This window comes from Rattus norvegicus, chromosome 11 (assembly GCF_036323735.1).
Source record: "Rattus norvegicus strain BN/NHsdMcwi chromosome 11, GRCr8, whole genome shotgun sequence".
Lineage (NCBI taxonomy): Eukaryota > Metazoa > Chordata > Mammalia > Rodentia > Muridae > Rattus > Rattus norvegicus.
The window spans coordinates 68,470,957-68,493,306 of NC_086029.1; the positions used below are offsets into that span (position 1 = coordinate 68,470,957).

Sequence of the window (22,350 nt, forward strand, 5' to 3'; positions counted from 1 at the left end):
TACCATCGAGGGACGTCAGGGCTGGAATTCAAGCAGGGACCTGAAGGCCAAAACGGAAGCAGAGGCCATGGAGAAACACTACTGTCTTGCTCTCCAGTGTTGCCCACACACCAGTCTGATGGGGACATTTTCTCAACTAAGCTTCCTTTCTCTCAGGACTACAGCTTAGGACAAATCAACAAAAGTCTAACCAACGTAGGAATTCTGTATTTCAGTCATTTTGCTGTGAACGCCCAGATCCATTAGAAGGGAACTGATTTAAAATATTTTAAGAGTCTACTCTCAGGTAATTGTAGGTTCACATGCAAGTTATGACAGTTTTTAAAATTAGAAGTTTTAGAATTCAGAGCTCTGGTGTATCGTTTATTGTTCCTTTCAAAGTATTGTGTAAGAGCATAGGAGAGTTGGACATTCAGACAGTGAAGGCAGGCCAGTAGGGTCTGCCATATTGGCCCTTTGTTAGCTACACCCATTTCTCTCATGCTCTATAGTAATCTCAGATTGGTTCTTTACTGAGTAATGTTGCTATTTTATATAACTGTACAGTCTCTAACCTATATGGGTTTTTTTTGTTTTTGTTTTTGTTTTTGTCTTTTGTGTTTTGTTTTTTTTTTTTTTTATGCCATCTCTGCTCCATGCTCTAAAACAGTACATGAGGAAAAGAGAATCCCAGATTCATGCTTATGGGTGTTTTCTTGTTGTTGCTACTGCTGCTGTTTTGTTTTGTTTTGTTTTGTTTTGTTTTGTTTTGTTTTGTTTTAGACAAGGTCTCACTATGTAGCCCTGCCTGGCCTGGAATTTCTATGAATATCATGCTGGTCTCAAACTCACTGAGACTTACCTCCTTCTGCCTTCTAAGTGCTCGGATGAAAGGCACACACCAACACACCCATCTCTACTGTTTTTCCTTTATAGACAGGGTTTTCTGTGGCCCAGGCTGGACTCCCACTGTTATGCACCTCCAGTTCACACATGCTGAGATTTAGGGTGTCCATCGCCATGTTTAACTTAGGCAGTGCCTGGGGGATCGAGCTCGGGGATCCCTGCAGTCAAAGCAAGCACTGTGACAGCAGAGCTGCATCCCCGCCTCGTTTCTATCTTCCCAGAAAAAAATGACTTTAATTAAGAATTCTAATTACATTTTTATTTTGCTCATTTGTGTGTGTGTGTGTGTGTGTGTGTGTGTGTGTGTACACACTTGCTCTTGTGCCACATCCTGTCTGTGGATGTAGAGTTCAACTTACAGGCTCTCCTCTTCCATGGGACCTGGATATTGAACCCAGGTTGTTAGACTCGCAATCAGGCACTGTCTTATTGGCTATGTTAACCCCCACATCCCTCCCACTCCCGCCCACATCGTCTGCCTTCTGTCTTCTCTTTGGGAGTCTGTTCATCTTACATAAAAAATGCAGAAGTTAAGAAGAAGAGGGAAGAGTGCGTCTCCTTCCTGTTCCCAAGAGCTCAATTAAGAAGATTAGCTTTATGAAGTTCAGAACGGCTTCATCTGTGCCTCAGATAAAGTCCATTTAACTCTAGGGGAAGAGCTTTTTGTGCAGTATGGTATGTTCTATCGAAATGCTTTTGTTTTAGATAAGTTGATGGTTCTCATTCAAATATGCTAAAACCATATCCTTTCTCTGGGATTGTCATTTGGGTTTTGAGGAAAGATAGAATCTGTAGAAAATGCTGAGTTGGCTTAAAAGCACCATGTTCCTTTTATATTTATTTCTCCTTTTGATTATTGAATATAGTAGATGATGCGGATGACATCTAAACCATGCCAGGCAGGCTAGAGTTTTACAAACTGTCCTTAAAGAAAGGAAAATGTAGTCGCATTCCTAACATTCCCCAATGAAGATGCATTCCCTTCGTAAGATGCTTAAGACTTTGTGAGGAGTCTTTACATATTAAAATAGAGAATTTCCCATGTTTCATGGATCATAACTAACAACATTACAATGATTTTCTCGAGGACAGTCTATTTTCTCTTTGTATATGTAGTGTCCCGATATTTTTCTCTATTGTCTTTATGTATGAAGAATTACTATATTTTTGTAAGAGAATAAATAAAGGGTTTTTTAATTATTTCTGGTTTATGTGTGTGAAAGTGGTGCATGCATGTATGTATGTGTGTCACATGAATGTATGGTGCCTGTAGAGGCCAGAAAAAGAGGACACTGGATCCCTTGAATCTGGAGTTACAGAAGGTTGTGAGCCATCACGCGGTGATGAGAGCTGCCCAGTTCCTCTAATAAGAGCTGCCTGTAACTGTTGTGTCATCCCTCCAGACCCAAGGATAGCGCTGTAGAGTGTACAGATCTTAGTGCCACTCACAAAATTGATTTTCATTGAATAGAATAAAATAGTATGTAAAATTCTAAAGTAATTTTTTCATCTGGTGTTTTGTAGATTATAATCTTGCAGAAGAAACAACATGATCCAGAATTTGGTTAAGCTAAAGTGAAAATTAGGCAGAGAATGGTCATGTTGGTAGCATCTGTAGCATCTGGTAGCTCATGTTGCTGGTTGTGGTTCCTCCAACACAAAGAGTAAAGCCATGCGACAGGTTTCTTAGATGTCATAGGACATGTTTTTTTCTGTCATGAATTTTCTTTATTTTGAATGAGTGCTTTAATAAAAAGACACACATTTCCCCCTCCCTTTGAATGCTACTCGTCCGCTCCCCACCCCAGTGCTACACAGTTGCTCATATCATTTTGGAATAATATGTTAATATTAAAGGTCTTTCAGCTTCAACTTTATTTTTGCTTGCTTGCTTGCCCGTCAACTGTAAATGACAAATATAGAGGGTCCTTGTTGCCAGGGTCTGCTTGCTGAAATGAACCTGAGTCTGACTAACAAAATACAAGTAATCGTGAGGTGGAAAAGTCAGCTAAAAGAAACATTGCTAGGTAAAAATTACTAAAATTAGTTAGACTATATTACATTAGGCATGTTTGATATGGAAGAAAATACAGATAAATACTCCCTCAGCATAAATATGTACTTGATACAAGCTATAATTTTATACTCTACTATTACATGTGTTAATAACGAAATGTGTTTTAATTATCATAATATTTTTACATTTACATTTTTTTAAATTACCAGTCCCTTCTATCATAGGGACACAGCTAAAATAGTAGAGGTAATAGGCTTGAAGGAGACAAGGCACACGTGTGTAAGAGTACAATGTGTGTTTGGAGAATTGCTTGGCGACATAACACTGAAAGAGCTTCTTGTCTCTGAGTAGAAACACAGACAGGAAGTGACCTAACAGCTCAGGCATTTGCATGATAATGTTACTCAGCTGACCTCAAGTTCTAAGGCAGAGCCGAGGGCAGTGTGAGTAGCAACCTGGGTTTTGTGTCTAGGGTGAAGTGTATATTAGAGAGTGGGTTTTGTTAAGGCTAATTTTTTCTAGAACCTACTCTATTTGATTTAATGTGCCACAGGGAGCATACGTTGGTCTGTATTGGTGAGACTAGAGGAATGAGTAGTGGTGAGCCGTTCAAGCGATTTCCCCCAGGTTACTGTGGGACAGGGAGAAAAGTCTCATCTCAGCACAACACTGCCAAGTCACACTCTATGACCCTGTTTTATACACTAAACTGAAACACAAGGCACCTGCCTAGCCCGAAGCTACAAATGTACATTCAGAACCAGAATCAAACTCCGGGGGTCTGGCCCTGAGTTGTGTGTTTACCTACAGTGGCACAGTGGTGGAAAGGGACCAAAGAGGACACTTAAGAAGAACACTTAAGATGGTCTCCATCTCCTTAGGCTGTATGTTGGGTTTTTTCCTCAGTGTAGGTAGTGTCCTAAAGGGATATTGAAAGTCAGAGTTAAGTGTCTTAGTCAGTTGTTTATGTTTTCTTTTCATGGTTATTATTTTGTAACAAAGGAGGACGATAGTGCATTCCCATACAATCTTCATAGCAATTCACTTATGACAGGAGTGTGAAGGGGAGTTAGTATTTGCCACATTGTTAGTTACCTTCCAACAACCTGCCGTTGCCTCCCAGACAGATATAGCCACTTAAAGCCATTGAACTTTCATTTTGTAGATGTGCCCCTTTCCTTCTCAACCCCACTGATGTTCCCCATTCCAAATCAACCCCACTAATGTGTCCCATTCCTTCTCTACCCCACCGATGAGCCCCATTCCAGAACAACACTTTGGATGGGCACAGAGTCAGTACCTTCTAAACCAAGAATGGCACAGTGAAGTCCTTTCTTGACTGTGAATTTGAAAACAGACTTCTCAGACAGTCTAGAGTATTGTTAGTGAACTGTTATCTCTCACATGAAGGAAGTTTGCCAAACTAATCCGCAGGAGCCAGTATAGCTTCTTAACCAGATGATTTGTCCTGAAATGATAAGAACGGCAGAAAGGTGAGTGGGGGTATGAAAGGCCAGTTACAAGGTGAAAGGCTGCTTCCTCTACACAGCACACCATGTCTGATGCCGCCTGCAGGTCTAGGAGTTTCCCAAAGAACATCATATTCAATAATCCACTAGAAGTTCTCATAGAACTCTCTGCAGGCTGCAAACCACTGAACTGAGAATAGGACCCCCGTTGAAGGAATCAGAAAGAACTGGAAGAGCTTGAAGGGGCTCGAGACCCCATATGTACAACAATGCCAAGCAACCAGAGCTTCCAGGGACTAAGCCACTACCTAAAGACTGTACATGGACTGACCCTGGACTCTGACCTCATAGGTAGCAATGAATATCCTAGTAAGAGCACCAGTGGAAGGGGAAGCCCTGGGTCCTGCTAAGACTGAACCCCCAGTGAACTAGATTGTTGGGGGGAGGGTGATAATGTGGGGAGGATGGGGAGGGGAACACCCATAAAGAAGGGGAGGGGGAGGGATTAGGGGGATGTTTGCCCGGAAACTGGGAAAGGGAATAACACTCGAAATGTATATAAGAAATACTCAAGTTAATAAAAAAAAATGAAGAGGAAAAAAAAAAAAGAACTCTCTGCAGGCTATAATGGCCACAGTTTTAGACAGTTGAGAAAACAAATCAAGAGACATCAGCCAGAGAAAGAGGCACACAGGGCAGAGTCTGGAGGCTAACAGAAGTGGGACTGGCTTCGCTGTCTCCCAGAGGAGTCAGGACACATTATTCTACCAGCCTTGGAGAGTGGAATGAGGCAAGACACACACACACTGTTTTGTAGTCTGTCGCCTATACGGCTTTTATTGAGCCTTTGTGATGTAGGCATGTCTCATTGACGATTGATTGATCATGAAGTTTCAGTCCGCTGGTTGAGGGATAGACCTTCACCCAAGGCTTCCATAGGAAATTGTGTAGTTAATCTTTTTGCAGTGTGCAAGCTCTGTCCTTTATCATATACTACCAACCCTACCCCAAACGAAGGTTTATTCAGTAAGTAACTGAGGATTCTTTACCAGGATCCTTGTGTCTCTTCTCTTCAAGTTTTGGGCTGTTTTCCTGCTAAAATGAACCACAATTTCTATAGGGGAAAAATGAATATTTAAGAGATTTAAAATAGCATAGATCTATTTCTTCCATATACTTCATGACCAGTGTAGGTTGACTAAGACTTTTGCTCCATACTTCCTCTCTGGGTACCAAGACTGACGGGGCTAGCACTAGCTGGGCTCAGTCTGTCATAGCTGACATGTAATAAATCATACCAGCCTGTTGACCTACAGGCTTCCATTGCTTCTGGCCTTCCAAGGGCTAGTACAGATCTGAAAACCATGTAATTTAGGGATGGGGAGTAGAAAAACAATTTTGTCCCATGCCCAGGAAAAGAAAATATTAACATCTTGGTTACCTCCTTTAAGGGGTTTAAATGTGCGAGGAACTATACACACATAGAAGACTCGTTAGTATTTAAATGCCAGGATTACAGGTCCCCATCACCAAGCCAGACCTCCGTACCTGAGACATTAGCATGTGCTCCTGGCATCCTGAAAATTCTGCCCGTGTGCTCTGAACTCTGCCTCTTCACGTTCTGCTCCTCAGTTTTAGATCTCTGGGCTCTGCCGCAGAGCTACAGCTCCATCCTTAATCCATAGGGGGTCGTAAGCCTTTGTCAATGGCTGTTTCTGTAAAGGATCACTTGCTTGTACTCCTGTTAAATATGAGTGAAGAGGGGCTCTTTATTCACATCCACATATTCTATACACACCACCAGGAAACAAGTAAATTTATAGATTTTTTTTTCCAAACTCAAGATTATGGAGAAATCGAAAAGTAGAACCACACCTAACTGTCAAAGGAGGCATTTTTGACAAGAGAAACGTACTCCTTTTGACCAATCATATGTAAGTATGCCAGGCTGACACTTGTATTGTGTGAAATAACCGACTCAGCATATTATCACAAATCATCCAGCAAGCATTTCACTTCTGTTTATGCATTGGTAGCTGGTTTTCTGTGTAATTTATTTATTCAGTATTTCCAAGTCTTGTGGGCTAGACCAGCAGATGTTGGCTCCAGGGCTCCAGGACTCCAGGGTGGTTTTCACTATTCTATTTGAGGCCTGTAATAGAGCATACACAGAATAGAATAGAGCACATATAATAGAAATATTCTTCCGAAGTAGAGAGTTTGGGAATAAAAATCTATTGCCAAGCCTCGACACCTTCTTTACGTTTGTAATGGCTAAGTTCAGAAAGCCACACAGCAATATTTTCATTACACTTTCTAAGCTATTATGACCCCGTCATAAAGTCCTTGGTACGTGTGAGATAGAGAGATGCAGGGAGGGGAAACGAGAAAGGAGAGGAAAATGCTTTTGCAGTAGTTTTGCTTTCTGAATTCTTAGCATTGCAGTGATGTTGGCTCCTGGAGTGGCAGCCACCAGTGTTGTGAATGGGATATTACTGATGTGGGATTCGGGGCTACCTCTGTCTTTGCAGATTGCAATGTAAAGCTTCAAGGAAAGCCAAGTCTCGGTAGGGGTTTGTGTCCTGGCTTGAGGTCCTACAGGAAAGGTGAAGGATCCCCGTGTGATGACTAGTGCAGAACCAGACACCACAGTGGAGCGGGCTGAAGGGAGCAGTATGTAGAGGGTTGCTTGTGCTCTGCGTTTTCCTTAAAAGGCTTCCTGAAGTGCCTTCTGAAATGTTTTGCCTTCTCTCTACTGACGCACTTGTTTCTCTTTGGTGTAGGTTTTTAAGGGGCCAGCGTGTCTCGGCACCGCCTGGATTTCTTTCAGACTGGTGGGCAGCAGTGCTGCCTGTGTGTCTGATTCAGTCTGGACAGATTGCCTGTGAATGGGGTGATGAGAATAGAGAGACGCATACCAGGAGACCGAGCTTCCTGTGCACAAGCCTTTGAATACTGCATTTCGCTGGCTGAAATAGCTTCCGTCATAGGGTTGGGATCATTTATTCCCTCTGGGATTAAGCAACAGCCTAGACGGCAACTATTTTGGGAAGGAGATGTGAGAGGAAGGATTGTGTCTCCCAGTCTAGGCAGGAGCACCTTTCCTTCGTTTGAAGCTTATGCCATTCTCTGGGACCGCACTAAATGTAAATGGGTAAATGCCAGATTAATCCCAAGTGGGAAAGGCTACTGTGTGCATCCTGTGTGGTCAGTGATGGCTGAGGCTGAGCCTAGATGTTTCAGCTTCAACCCACGTTTCAGAAGGGCGAGCTTTCTTTGGAGATTTGGTCCGTGGTGTGAATGCTGTGGAGAAAGGAGAGGTGTGTGTGTGTGTGTGTGTGTGTGTGTGTGTGTGTGTGTGTGTGTGTGTGTGTGTATTTCTTCCTGTATAGAGGCTGAGGTGGGTAGGGCTTGGCAGGTGCTGGCAGCTGCAGAGATAAATAAGGACCCGGGCGCCTGGATGAAAGGAGCGAGGCTTGCACAACTATGAGCGCCTGTCTGGGAAGAGGCCATGAGGACAGACCTGCAGCTGGAGCCCAGAAGTTTAAGCAGTAACAGGGAGGTGGGACTTAACAGGGACTGGTTCAATGGACGTTTTGAACAAGTTATTACTCTTTTAGAGGGAGGGGGGTACTTGAAAGGGCTCACATATGTCAGATACACTTTAAATGAGGTCTAAATTTTGCCACTTAGTGCAGTGAATGGAAACTAGGGGACCACAGGGCTGTTAATGCGTTCTCTGTTACTACCTCAACTAAGAGAGAACTCTCTGAAATTGTCTTCGCAAATTAGCTGCACTGGAATGAAATTCAGCAGCCCAGTGTGCAGAGTATGTTCTTATTTTATTACTGATTGCCAGTCTGTGAAGTAGTTTTCAACGGGGGGCTTTTGATGTCTCTTCTCAATGTGGTAGGATTTAATCGCCACATATGGCCTTTGGTTTTGGTTTTGATTTTGATTTTCATTTGCATTAAATTTATGTGAGGCTCCCCACCTCACAGACAAGGCTGTCTAGGCTTACAAGAAGCGCTTGGAAAATTGTTTCCCACTGTTCATAATTATGTTATTAATTTGCTTAAGGTTGTAAATGACTACACTTTTGTATAGAGTCTGATGAGGGGTCAATTAATGATTGCAGTTACTTGAGACATTGATGGTCTGTGGTCTTTTTTTTTTAAGTAAGTAAATTATTATTTTATATTCCAGCTGCATGAATCAAATATTCAATGATTTTAGATTTTGAGCTATATCAATGCCATTCTATCTGGACTTGATGTGAAATGTCCTTTATTTTATTGCAACAATGATATATTTTAATTATATAGTTTATTTACTTATTTATTTTGTGGATTTGTGTGTGTGTGTGTGTGTGTGTGTGTGTGTGTGTGTTAAGGAGTATACTTGTGTGCCCACATGTCACAGCACGCATATGGAGGTCAGAGGTCAGCTCTCTTCTTTCACCATTTAGGTCCTAGGGATTGAACTTGGGTCACCAGACTTGTTAGAATGTGCCTTTCCTGGTTGAGCTATCCCTCTGGCACCATTCATACACTTAAAAGACATACTCATATGAAGAACTAAAGAAGACCTGTATGTGGTGACCAGATATTTAAACGTTTTGAAATTTTTGATGTAAGGGGGAAAAAAATGAAGACAGAGAGAAGCCCTGTGCATTGAGAGATACTTTAAACGTCATTTTTCTCTTGGCATTTTTAACAGTAAAAGAACGATTTGTCTGTGAAGTTAAGAGTGTTCATTTTAAGCACAAGTATTATGAGTCCATAATGTTGAAAGAGATGGTTATTGTCTGATAGGAAGTGGAGGTTTGTTTATTGTGGTTGTCCCCTTTTGTTTGTGTGTTTATTCTCAGAGTTTTGGAGACTTTGAATCAAGAAGATTTTTATTGGACTATGATATAGGCTATAGTTAGCCCAGGTTTATTATAGGTGAAGATCGTATAGCTAACACAGGGTTTACGGGAGAAACCAGGAATTGTAAGCAGTTCCAGTTCCATCTAGGTCCTTAAATGGAAGTCAGGTGTGGATGTGGATGTCTGTATCCCGGCCCTAAAGAGACTGAGGACTGTGAGTTTAAGGACAATCCTCCAATACAGCAAGACATCAGAGAGAGAGAGGGGGTGGGAGGGAGGAAGAAGGAGGAGGAAGAGGAGGAGGAGGAGGAGGAAGAGGAGGAGGAGGAGGAGGAGGAGGAGAAGGAGGAGGAGGAGGAGGAGGAGGAGAAGGAGGAGGAAGAGGAGGAGGAGAAGGAGGAGGAGGAGGAGGAGAAGGAGGAGAAGGAGGAGGAGGAGGAGAAGGAGGAGGAAGAGGAGGAGGAGAAGGAGGAGGAGGAGGAGGAACAGGAGGAGGAGGAGGAGGAGGAGAAGGAGGAGGAGGAGGAGGAGGAGGAGGAGGAGGAGGAGGAGGAGGAGGAGGAGGAGGAGGAGGAGGTGGGGGAAGACCTCAGAAGGAAGGGTGGTGGACCATTATGTGAATGAGCTCTCCAGCTCCTCAGTGGGTCTGGATTCATCTCCATTCTGTCATCCTAGCTGACCGTGCTTCCTTCCTCGCTGTAGGAGCGGCAGCGGCTGGAGACCATCCTCAGTCTCTGTGCTGAGTACACGAAGCCGGAAGGTCGCCGCCTGTCCGCTGGCACCACAGTGGCTGATGTGCAGAAAATCAACAAGGAGCTTGAGAAGCTTCAGCTGTCGGATGAAGAGTCTGTGTTTGAGGAAGCTCTGGTGTGCCCGGACGCCAGGTACAGGTGCCACCGGAAGGGCTCTCTCCAGGATGTTGACATTGCTGGCTTCGGGAGCCTGGGTCATAGTGCCAGCTTCCTGGCCCCCAGGGGCAGCAAGAACGATGAACTGCTTGGTGACCTCACCAGGATGCCTCCACCATCCTCAGCAGCATTTCTGAAAGCAACCAATGAGTCCTCCTACCTCAGTATCCTACCGAAGGTAATGTTGGGTGCAGAGACTACAAATGGGGCCTAGGGCCATGCGCATCCATCCACAGGGAAAGGAGAGGTTTACCACGGGTATTTTCTTGTCATTGGAGTGCAGCTTTTATGAAAGATGGATGATAAGGTGCAGCAAATTAGGGAGATTCTCAACATGTGGGTCGTGACCCCTCTGGATCAAATGACCTTCACACAAGGGTGGCCTAAGTCCTTCAGAAAACACAGATATTTACATTACAATTCAGTAGCAAAATAGTAGTTAAGAAACAGCAACAAAAATATTTTTATGGTCAGGGGTCACCACAACATGAGGAACTGTATTAAAGGGTCTCAGCATTAGGAAGGTGGAGAACCACTGCTGTAAAATGCTATTCACACTGTGAAAATGTAGCCACCCTGGGGTAAAGAGATGTCTCTCCTTGCCCATCCCAGCTATAGACTTAAGTGAGGTAAAGCTATGTATCTTGCCTCCCTGTCATATTGCCTGTGCATAGATTAATACACACACCTACTATTCTTCATGGCTCCCCATCACTAAAGGGAGTACTATCCTGTTTTGTTTTTCAAAATCCTGGTGGGAAATTTTCATTCATTGGATTTTTAAAATGTTATTAAGCATGTGTTAGTTGAGTGAGTTTTGTTATGAGACTTCCACACATGCCTGTGATGTAATAGGATTACATTCATCTCCTCTGTTATCCTGCCTTAGTCCCTGCTTCCTCTCCATTGTCTCACTCTCCTTTTCCTAATAGTCCTCATTCTAGCACATGCTGCTCCCGCCTCATATATGAGCAAAACCACTCGACACTGAGTTACTTCACGTAACATGGTGGTCCCCAGTTTCATACTGATTTTTCCTGATCAGGAGTTCTTATGTATTATTGAGCACTTCCTGTTATACATCAGGACTGTGGTGAATTAAACATGTGTGGCGTATCAATCACTTCTTTCTTCTCATGCCATATTACTCTTGGACAAATTCTCAGAGAAGACAAATTCTCCATAGCACATCTGGCGTTCCCGCTGGAAAGTTTGGAACTTAGCAGTGAGGGTGGTAAGGTGGAGGAGGGATTAAGGAATGAAAAGTTACTGGGTTGGGGCTGAAGAGATGGCTCAAAGAACACTAGCTGCTCTTCCAGAAAACCTGGGTACAGTCCCAGCATCTGTGACAGCAACCAGTGGCCATCGCACCAGTTCCAGGGAATCAGATGCCTTCTTCTGGCCTCCATGGGCACTATTCATAATGGTACAAGGTGCAAAGACATAGATGCAGGCAAAGCATCTGTACACATTATATATAATACACATAATACATTTATACATATAAATAGATATATCAGTTGTTGAGTACTCAGGCAAAGTATATAACCCTCTTTGAAACTTTGGACAGATTTGTGACTTTCCACCATTTTTATTTTCTATTTCTTCTCTTTTATAGAGAGTGGCTTCGATTGTGTGTGTGTGTGTGTGTGTGTGTGTGTGTGTGTGTGTGTGTGTTTGTGTGTGTGTTAATGTCATTGTGCTGTGTACTCTCTCTAAAGGCTGTCTTCTGGGAGAAGTGTTTGACAACAAAGCTCGTCTAAACAAGCAGATCCCAGCACATGTTTTAGTTCGCCCAAATAAGGTCTTGTGGAATTGGAGGCCCTGGAATTTAGTGCAGGGTCCAGACCATATTAGTAGATGCAGGAAACATCAAACTCATCTATGATTGCCACCAAGCTTGTTAGGGTACAAATGAGTGGGTGAAAACCCAAGGGATTTCAAATACAGATATATATGTTAACTCAAGAACAGAAACAGAAGACTTGGACAAACTTCGTGACCCAATATCTGGGATGTTCTCTTCCTAACAGTACTCCTGGATTGTTTGCTTAACAACGGTCAGTGTTTGCTAGTGGTTAAAGTGGTGAGTGGGAAAGTGGAGAAGAGAGAAACATGGGAAACTCTCAAAACTTGCCTTTAAAAGAATTGGTATATCGTTGAGGAAGCCTGAAATTGACTACCACTTACCTAACAATGAAAAACGAACAATTCCTTGGAATTAGTCTCCTCCAAATGGCCTTTGTGAAGCTATCGACCACCACTGAGGCAACTGACTCAGGCAGCTCCTGACCTACATTTTTGGTAATTGTTGCATCTGCAGTGAAAAGTCATGCACCCAAGCGCTCTGCAGGAAGTCTATAAAAAGTGTGTGTGTGTGTGTGTGTGTGTGTGTGTGTGTGCGCACGCATGAGTGTGTTCTTTTTTTTTTTTTTTTTTTGGTTCTTTTTTTCGGAGCTGGGGACCGAACCCAGGGCCTTGCGCTTCCTAGGCAAGCGCTCTACCACTGAGCTAAATCCCCAACCCCCATGAGTGTGTTCTTATCTCTACCCTCTCTTCTCTTTCTCTCGGTGGATCAAGTTACCTCAAAGATGCCGTATTTACTGATGCACATTCCTGGGCAGTATGGCTACAGAAGGGATGTATTTCTTCATTACTATAAAATTAGATACAAAAGTACTAGAAAATACACCATGGAAGTAAAGGATATTGTGTTTAAATTTTCACTATTTGTCACTATGCAATTATTTGAAGCTATCCATCTGCTGACATGAGGTTGGTCCTCCGCTGATTTTCTTTGTTCTGTTAATTTACGAGCTTACAGTAAAATTCTCACAATACAGTCAGTCTGGTGGATAGAGGTCTCAGTGGTTCGGAGTACTTGCTGCTTCCACAGAGGATCTGGGTTCAATTCCAACTGCCCACTTCAGATGACTCACAAGCGTTATCACTTCAGTTCCAGGAGATCTGACACACTCTTTTTACCACCTTGGACACTGAGATGCATGCGGGCAAGACATATAAAAATAAATAAATAAATCATTAAAAAAAAACAACACAGTATTCAGTTTTAAAATTCCTCTTGAATATATGCCAAGAACTTCCAAAAACCCTTGTGTATACTTATTGAAACAAGTAACCTTGTGTCGTTAAATATGCCCATTGTGGTAACATTTCTGAAACCCTTGCATCGTGTAAGTATTTAGCGTTTCCTTACACCATATTGTCACTCCTTGACCCCCTGAGTGTTCAGTCTGCAGACTGTTCATCTGTTTCCTTTTCTCTTAATGCTTTCTTCCACTGGTGACAGATATATTTAAACCATGTTGGAAGCAGAAACCTAATATGCAATGCTGACCCAACAGGATACAAGCCTTCAGAGGCTTTCCTGCCGCGATTACTGGGCAGTGACTTTGACTGCCATTCAGTCAGACACTCCTCCTATCCTAAAGCATTGAGACAATAAACGTCACTCTTTGTGATAGAAAGGTCAACAGTTGTCGTATTAGCTGGTAAGAGAGTGGATTTAAGATGATAATAGAAAAACTAAGTTTGAAAGGTGTCTTTGTTCTATCCTATTGAGATATAAATTTGATGTTAGTTTAGTTTGCTTTAGTTTAGTTTTTGAAATAGGTTCTCTCTACGTAGCCCAGGCTAGCCTTAAACTCATAGAGATATGCTTGCCTCTACCTCCCAAATGTGGGCCAAAGGTGTAAGACACCACACTGGGCCAAGGTTGTAAATCTGTAGTCATTCTGCCTCCTTTCGGAACTACGAAATAGAGAATAGAAATGAAGAATATGAATGGATAATGGAATATGACAAGATAGACCTTTTCTTAAAGTTATGTCAGGATCAGAAAACAAATTAAATGAACCTGGTAGATGAGCTTAGGTGTGGCAACTATTTGGTTAATCTAATTACTGTGAATTTCGTTGATTGATTTGGTTTGGTTGCCTGTGACTTCATCTGCCCATGTAATCCTGGCTAGCCTCAACCTTGCTGTGTAGATTAGGTTAGCCATGAAGTATCAGCAATGCTTTTGCCTCTGCTTCCCACATTCTGGAATTATAAGCATTTACCACCATGTCTTGTGAATGCTCTTTCAATCTATTAAAGAAGAATCCTCAAGAATTTACTTAAACAAGGTGCTGTTTTCATATTTAAGTTGGGGAATATCTGATCACTGATTTAACTCATCCAAAAATTACTTTATTCTAGGAAATATGGAAATTAAATAACATTATAAAAAGCTCTGGCATCTCGTTTTTATACAGAAAAGTTTTTATCTCCTCTGGTGATACTCATGATAGCGAATCTGCATTCCAGGGAAGAAGAGGCATTGTTTTTCATCTTTATTAACTGGAGTAGTTCTTATTTACATTTCAATTGTTATTCCCCTTCCTGGTTTCAGGGCCAACATCACCCTAACCCCTCCCCTCCCCTTCTCTATGGGTGTTCCCTTACCCATCCTCCCCCCATTACTGCCTTCCCCCCAACAATCACGTTCACTGGGGGTTCAGTCTTGGCAGGACCAAGGGCTTCCCCTTCCACTGGTGCTCTTACTAGGCCATTCATTGCTACCTATGAGGTTGGAGCCCTGGGTCAGTCCATGTGTAGTCTTTGGGTAGTGGATTAGTCCCTGGAAGCTCTGGTTGCTTGGCATTGTTGTACATATGGGGTCTCGAGCCCCTTCAAGCTCTTTCAGTCCTTTCTAAGATTCCTTCGATGGGGGTCCCATTCTCAGTTCAGTGGTTTAATGATGGCATTACATAGGCGAATGCCATCAGAAGAGGCATTTTTTAAGGTATTTTAAGGCATTTTTTAAGGTGTTTTCTTCTTAAGCAGTGGGAATGCTAGACTTTGTGCATCATTCACAGCATCCATGTCTTCCCCCAGCATTTAACATTAAATGGACGAGACAATGAGAGCTCACTGTCACCCCGCATGTTGGATGTTCTCATCGCTTTATATGAAACTTGGTTTTCTCCATGAAATACATGGTTACCAGTGTCCTATTTTCAATCCTGTTGATGTACTTGCCATATAGGAAGAAGGTCTATAAGACAAGGTTAATAAAGAGTGAATTAACACAACACACATGGCATACGCTAGCAGTATCTCATGTGCCCTTCGATGTTGTGTGCCATGATCTTGACAGACTAATGCGCTCTTGCTTTGGAAACAACAAAACAAACAAAATTGATGTCCTCCTCATATTAGAAGCAAATGAGTAAGTGTAAATACTCATTCAGAGGGAATTCTGCCTCAAGACCTGGCAGTGAGGCTAGATATTTAAAAGGCTTCTTTCTATAGGTGGACCTTACAAGGAAGCTAGTAACATACTGAGAGATCCCGTGAGGAAGGTGTCAAAGGTCCTGCCTTGTTTCTGGTCCCTGGTGTGCGTGCGTGTGTGTGTGTGTGTGTGTGTGTGTGTGTGTGTGTGTGTGTGTGTGTGTGTGCGTGTGTGTGCTGAACTTTATAACACTGGAGAAGCCACCTCGTCTCTACATTCTGCCACTTTCTAGTCTGGATAGACTCTTGGTTCTTTGAGCTGTAGCAAGAATACAAATTTGTGAATTGAGGTTGGTTTTTTGGCTCTTATCTGGGTATGTAATTGGGTAGAACAATGTAGTCTCTATGGAAAAACATCCATCATAGTTCAATGAAACTGTCTCAGGTATGCTTTTACAGTACTTTTTAAACTGATTAATTTTGTTCTGGTACAAAACAGAAGGTCTCATATAGCTCATGTTGGCCCTCCTTGGCGTGTTTCCTATACCTGTGTGGAAGAAGAGTCTAAGCTTTGAAGCTGCTTTATAAAAGTCTAGTAGGAAAATTGTAGAACTGGGATGTGAATAACCCATTTCTGTTTTGCTTGAACGCAGACCCCAGAGGATATGGGTGAGGAACAGAGGACTCAGGAGTTGGCTGCAATGGAAGACGCCCGGATGGTGATTCTGAACAACCTTGAGGAACTTGAGCAGAAAATCAAAGATATAAATGACCAAATGGATGAATCGTCCAGAGAGGTATAAGCTGGAAGCTCAATATCTGCTGTTTCCTGTTTTTCTATTTTCCCATCAGCTTAAATACATTTCTGTTCATTGTGGCACAGGCTTGAGCGGCGGATACATAGAACTCAACATGAGCAAGCATTTATTCAGCGGGAATCATTTCTACAGTGTCCTGCCTTCCATTCTGTGTGTGTGTGTGTGTGTGTGTGTGTGATCTGATGACATAAGCATATTAAAGCCATATTTAACAGTTTATATCTAGCTAAACTTTTTTAGTTAGTATAATATGTGCTTTCTGATTATAATTTAACCTGTATTGATAAAGTGTTCCAGTTCTAATCCAACTTACATTTTCTGAGCATTCTTACCATGAGTTGGAATTAGATAGGTTCTATTAGGAGATTCACATGTGGATGAATCACAAGGCTTAGCTTTGTGGGACAACTTCATAGATTTGCTCATCTAATAGAAGTAAAATGTAGCAGCAGTTTTAATGTTACTATCATGGAGTGGTAGAAGACAGAATTTTGCCTGGGGTAGGGGTGGGGTCTGCATATCAGCACTCACAGATGGTGCCAATGATCCTGAGAGTCCAGTGAGGGGATTCCCCACCTGTTGTCTCCTGTACCCCCTGAAATCCCTTAGGAATGTGGGCCTCTCTAATAGGCAGCCCTCATGACATTTGCTCCTCAGACTCCAGGGACAAACAAGAGCTGGTTGTACCCAAGGTAGTTCATTCTTGTGCTAGAGCCGAAGCAAACAGGCAAAATATCCCTGAAGAGAAGTTACAGTAGAAAACTTTTAAGTGGCTGGCTAACTAGCTTTTTAAGCCAATTGTAGGCTCTCTTGGCTTTCTTAGGTAGACATTTCCAAGTCTCATGCTGGCTCTCTGTACCCTACAATATGGATGGTCAGTAACAATTGTTGAGAATCTGTTAAACACAGGCAGTGTTTCCTGAAGGTGAGATGCTTCTGACCTTTCTTTTATGTCCTTAGTTGGATATGGAATGCGCTCTTTTGGATGGAGAACAGAAATCCGAGACGGCTGAGCTCATGAAGGAAAAGGAGATTCTAGATCATCTAAACCGGAAAATCACAGAACTAGAAAAGAACATCGTAGGCGAAAAGACCAAGGTAAACAGACTAAGATAGAATGCATTTTTTTACGGGAAATTCGGGCATCCCAACTATTGGAATTTAACTGTTAAATGAAATCAGGTTGAATTGGGCTTTTTGTATCATGTTCCTGAATAATGTGGCTCTAAAAAAATGTCGTTAGGGTCCTCTGTTGTCACAAACAGACGTAGTCATGCCAGGAACCAGGCAGCAGATGCTGAGACACCTGGGTATCTCATGGCAATCTGGTCCTGCTTGATGAGCAAGTTCTCCTCCTCCCACATTGGTATTTCTCCTTTTATGATTCTACAGTGTTTTTTTTTTAATTTTTAGTATTTTATTATTTTTAGTGTACTGAGCATGTTTGTCATTGGTGCCTTGCAGGTCGCCTTGGGCATAGTCAAACAGAGGTGCCTCGTTTCAGTTGACTTTTCTGTTCATTAATAAGATGAATGGCTCCCATTCATCCCCCCCCCCCCCCCCCCCCGCCTTGTTCTGGCCTTGCCATTGTCCCCAATGCAAGTGCACTGCTCTGTGAATAAAAGTGGTGTTGTTTCCAGAGGAAGTCCTCACACACTGCCAAGTAATCTCCAGGGCACAGGTGACACTGTGATGAGGTCTTGTTTATGTTTTCCAGGTTACAAGTTGAATGTGAGCTGACAGCCACTAGGGAAAACAAGGAACATTACTTCCAGGACTTAGAATTAAAAGTGTTAGTTTGTTAGTGCAGGATTCCCCACTCTTCGAAATAGTATACGTTCCTTTTCCATTATGATTTAGCAACAGCTGAACTAAGCCTAAAATTAAAATCAAAATTCCAAGTTAGGTTAGCAAGAAGCAAATAAGATTTAATACATTCTTTTCCCGCCTGTCTTGTTCTCTGTTAGGCAGAGACAAAGAAAAAAGTGTTTCTGTTTGAGTTAGGTCTTCTGCTTGTGTGTGGAAGGAATTTCCACTGCATGTGACTTCCTTGTAAGGCCCCTGTTTGAGTCCTGTATAGAAGGGCATTGGATCTCATTGCCAAAGACTGAGCTCAGAACTACTTGTCAGAAATGTCAGCTGGTGTTCACATTCCAGTTCATTTCCTGATTTTCTGAATGTTGAAATTAAAATGCCCACCCTCCTCGTTATTGACCTCATTCATGTATGTACCTTTAAGACTAGCCTTCAGGATTCCAAAGAACCTATTTGGATAGTGGGCATGTTTTGCTGTAGTTCACAGTGAAATCAAAGGGTCAACTGTATGAGCCTGGTGTAGGGGGATTGGGAGCTGGACCAAATGCTCAGTAGGTTACAAACCCTGCTGTGTGAGCCCGACAGCCTGGAACCCAAGTGAAAAGCCAGAAGTGGAGGCATGTGTCTGCAATCCCAGCTTTTCTCTAGCAAAATGGAAGGTGGAGAAAGGAAGGTCCCCCCAAGAAGCTCTTAGGGTAACTAGCCTATATTAAACAGCATAGTGGCACAACAAGAGAGACCCTGCTGCAAACAAAGGAAAAGAAAAAGGCTAACACCTGATGTCCTCTGACCCCGACATGTGTGCCGTAGCATGTAGATGCCCCCCCCCCCATACACACATTTACACTGAGATACAGAAGTCTTGGTTAATGGCTTATCTTTTTTAGATACTTTTTATATCGAGATAGCCAGAAACTTTTGTTGTGGATATCAGATATCTTTTATTTATTTATTTATTGGTATACTTGATATTTTACTATCCAAAAATACTAATTAAATTAAATTTACACTGTAGTTTGTGTCATGGGACCAAAGAATAGGGCATCATGTTCCCTGTGAACACCCAGCTGCCCCTGTCCATGTAAATGTCTTCGCATAGACCCAACCTTTGTCCTTCTAACTTAATGAGCATCAGATTCACAAAAGTGAAGCCAGTTGAGCTAATGCTGGCTTTGACTTCCCAGAGAAAGCTATGCTGTGTTCAAGACCTAAGGTAAAGGAGGAAACCTGCAGCATTGGTAGAAAGAAGCCCAGAAGCCACCTCCATTCCTCCTGACAGGCGATTGAAGAAGCAAGAGTGCAGGGTGTGGACCAGATCCACAGCTGTTAGGGGATTAGTGGGTCTTGGCAGGTGGAGGTATTGTCTCTCATCACATGGTGTGGGAAGTGTCAGAAGCTGGCTTTGGGTAAGGGGCTGCAAGAGAGGATTGGGGGAGCAGGGGGGGTGGTTGGAAACAAAGACTGAGCCAGATGATGTCACTACGCATTCCAGACAGCCAAATTGAGAGAGCAACTTACCACTGCCTGGCAGAATTATCCTATATCATAAATAAGCTTGTTCTAGAATTTTCTGACGCAGGAATTTCTGACATCTGGGTTCAAATTTCTCGCTCTCCCTGCCCCATCAGAGAGAAGTAGTCAGTCTTCTTTACCTAAGGAAAGTTCTTTCCTCTCACCAAAGGCCACCCTTTGGACACCCTTCAAGTGCTGTCCTACACCACCTTCTCAAGTCCTGCGTGTTTCTGCTTAAACCTTGCCAGTTTACTGCATTTGTACTGTAAACACGCCACCTTTATTATCTTGGACTATCAACAGTTAAAATAAACAGATTCCTTCTGTCTGCATCCTGAGTCTCTAAAACAATTTTGCCAGCAGACACTGTGTCTCCAATTGCTGATTCAACGTCCTTCCCATTCCAATTGGCTTAGTCTCCACTGCTCCATCAAATTTCTCCTTTTAAGACTCCTAAGGACTTCAGCAATTCCCAGCCCACTCTGCTTTTCAGCCTCTTGTGGTGAGACTCCTAAGTGGCATTTAATACAGTGGAAAATTTTTCCCATGGCTTTTTTTCCCTGCCTTCTCCAACTTTACCTTTTGCTTCTCCTTTTCTGATGTTCTTTCTCTTGTGTTATGCATGTGTGTGTGTTTGTGTGTGTGTGTGTATGTGTGTGTGTGTGTGTGTGTGCATGCGCATGTTGGGAGTGGGGAGAGTAGGTTGTCTACGTGTGTGTACATGTGTACAGGCTCATGTGGAGGCCAGAGGTCACCTTCAGGTTGTTCTTCAGGCACCATCTGCCTTGCTTTTTAAAAATTATTCTCTGTTCACACCTGTTATGACATGTGGAGGTCAAAGAATAACTTAGAGTAGTTGATTCTGGCCTTCCACCATGTGGATCATAGAGATGGAAATCAGGTCATCAGGGCTGGCAGCAAGTGACCTTACCTACTGAGCCATTACCCGGTCCCCACCTTGCCTTTTTTGAGGTTGGGTGCCTGTAAGCCATCAGTTCAGCTAAGCTGGCTGGCCAATGACTCCCAGAGATCACCTGTTCCTGCCTCCCCAATGTACCACCACACACGGAATTTTTTAAAATGTTGATTTGTGGAATCTTTCTATTTTACTGGCAAACACTTTATTGACTGAGGTATTTCCTTAACTATCTTTCTCTTACTCTTATCTCTCTGGTATTCATCTATGATCTGAACTCAGTTCTTTTATCATCCCAGGGTTTCTTAAAAAAACTAAGGCTTCAAATGGCCTGGTATGTGGCTCACCCACGTGCACACCTCTTGCTCGCCACTTGTTCCCGAAGTTGTGTAACCTACCTGACATCTCCCCACAGATGTTTCATAGATTTGTTTCAACTGAATATATCCATAATGGAACTACTGATTTCCTATCCTCGTGGGCCACCTCATCTCCCTCCATTATCCTCCATTTCTCTGAATCTAAGAACTTTCAAGTCCCCACCTGACTGCTTCAGCATGAACCTGGATGCTGATTTTAACACAATCTTCCCCCATCACTTAATCTATGACACAGGGATCGTCCACATCTCTGCTGATGACATTTTCTTTGAATTCAATAAAATCTTTTCCTGACACTTTTTGGCTTCTGACTCTTCCGTCCACCCTCTTCATGCCTTCGACCAATTCACTTCACGTCAGCCATGGTAATTCCTTTTAAAAATAGAAACTAGGTCCTAGAATTCTGTTAGATTTAATTCAAGTACACCGGGATGGGGCGAGGGGTATGTCATCTCAATGTTACTGTGAATGTCCGTTTGAGATTCATCCTCTACCTCACCTCCTCCCAACAAAGGCCGTTCTCAGCTGCCGCTTCCCCATCTCCCTTCCTCACAGTCTACATCTTGTTTCTGTCCTCCAGGGCACAGTTTTCCTATTAGTTTTTCAGAAAAGCTTTCCTGGCATTGTCACGTCGAGAGCATATCCCTCTAGTGTTCTTTTAGAACTTTTATCACCATACTTTATTATTTGCATCTTTAGGGGTCGTTAGACATTTATTTCCCTCTCTGTTACCGCCATTCATCTAGCCTGTAGTAGCTTCCAAAACATTGCCTAGTGTGTTTTGGGAATGTTGTCCTTGGACTCTCCTGCTAACAGCCAGTTCAGACTGGGCACGACCAAAGGGAACGGAGCCAAACACCTGCCGAAGAGCTGTGTGCAGCCAAGTGTCAGGACAGCTGGGATAGGCTGCCCGAGTGCACATGCCACAGGCCTGGAATCACACTGCCAGTTGAGCCAGAGGGTAAGGCAGAAGGAGGAAATGGCCTTTGCCCTTTCGGATTAGGTTTCGCTCTGCACGCACCTGTTACTTTGCTCAGCTATAGAGTGGAGGGTGAGGAAAGCCAAACCCGAAAAGATATCCCCAGTGGGCAAGCTTGGGTTCAGATGCTCCCAGCACATCCTGTAATTCTGCTCTACATTGCATCTATTGGGGGGGAGGGGCGATTTATTTATTTTCTTTTCATGGGTATGTGTGTGTGTTGCCTAAAGGTATGTCTGTGCACCATGTATCTCCAAGGAGTCCAGAAGAGGCCATCAGGTCCTCCTGGAATCGGAGTCACAGATGGTTAGGAGACACTGTGTGTGTGCTGGGTACTGAACTGTGGTCCCCTGGAAGAGAAGCTCTTAACTACTAAGCCATCTATCTCTTCAGCCACCAGCCCTAGTTTCTTGCAGACAAAGAAGGCCTAGAAGCACAGGGGAAGTGCTTAATATCACAACTAAATTCATATCTTGATATGAAATTACTGACAGTGTTTCCTTGTTTTTGTTTTATTTATTTTACCTAACTTGAGGACTAGTATTT

At 42.9% G+C, this 22,350-nt stretch overlaps 1 protein-coding gene across 16 annotated transcripts in view; it reads left to right on the top strand.

Annotated features, from left to right (window-relative positions):
* Positions 1–22,350, top strand: part of Phldb2 (pleckstrin homology-like domain, family B, member 2) — a 218,987-nt gene that overhangs the window by 149,219 nt on the left and 47,418 nt on the right. For all 16 annotated transcript variants that reach the window (XM_039088877.2, XM_039088879.2, XM_039088880.2 and 13 more), the window contains 3 exons: positions 9,944–10,327; positions 16,038–16,181; positions 17,163–17,300. In XM_039088877.2, the coding sequence (XP_038944805.1) occupies positions 9,944–10,327; positions 16,038–16,181; positions 17,163–17,300 (666 nt within the window). The remainder of the gene's footprint in view (positions 1–9,943; positions 10,328–16,037; positions 16,182–17,162; positions 17,301–22,350) is intronic.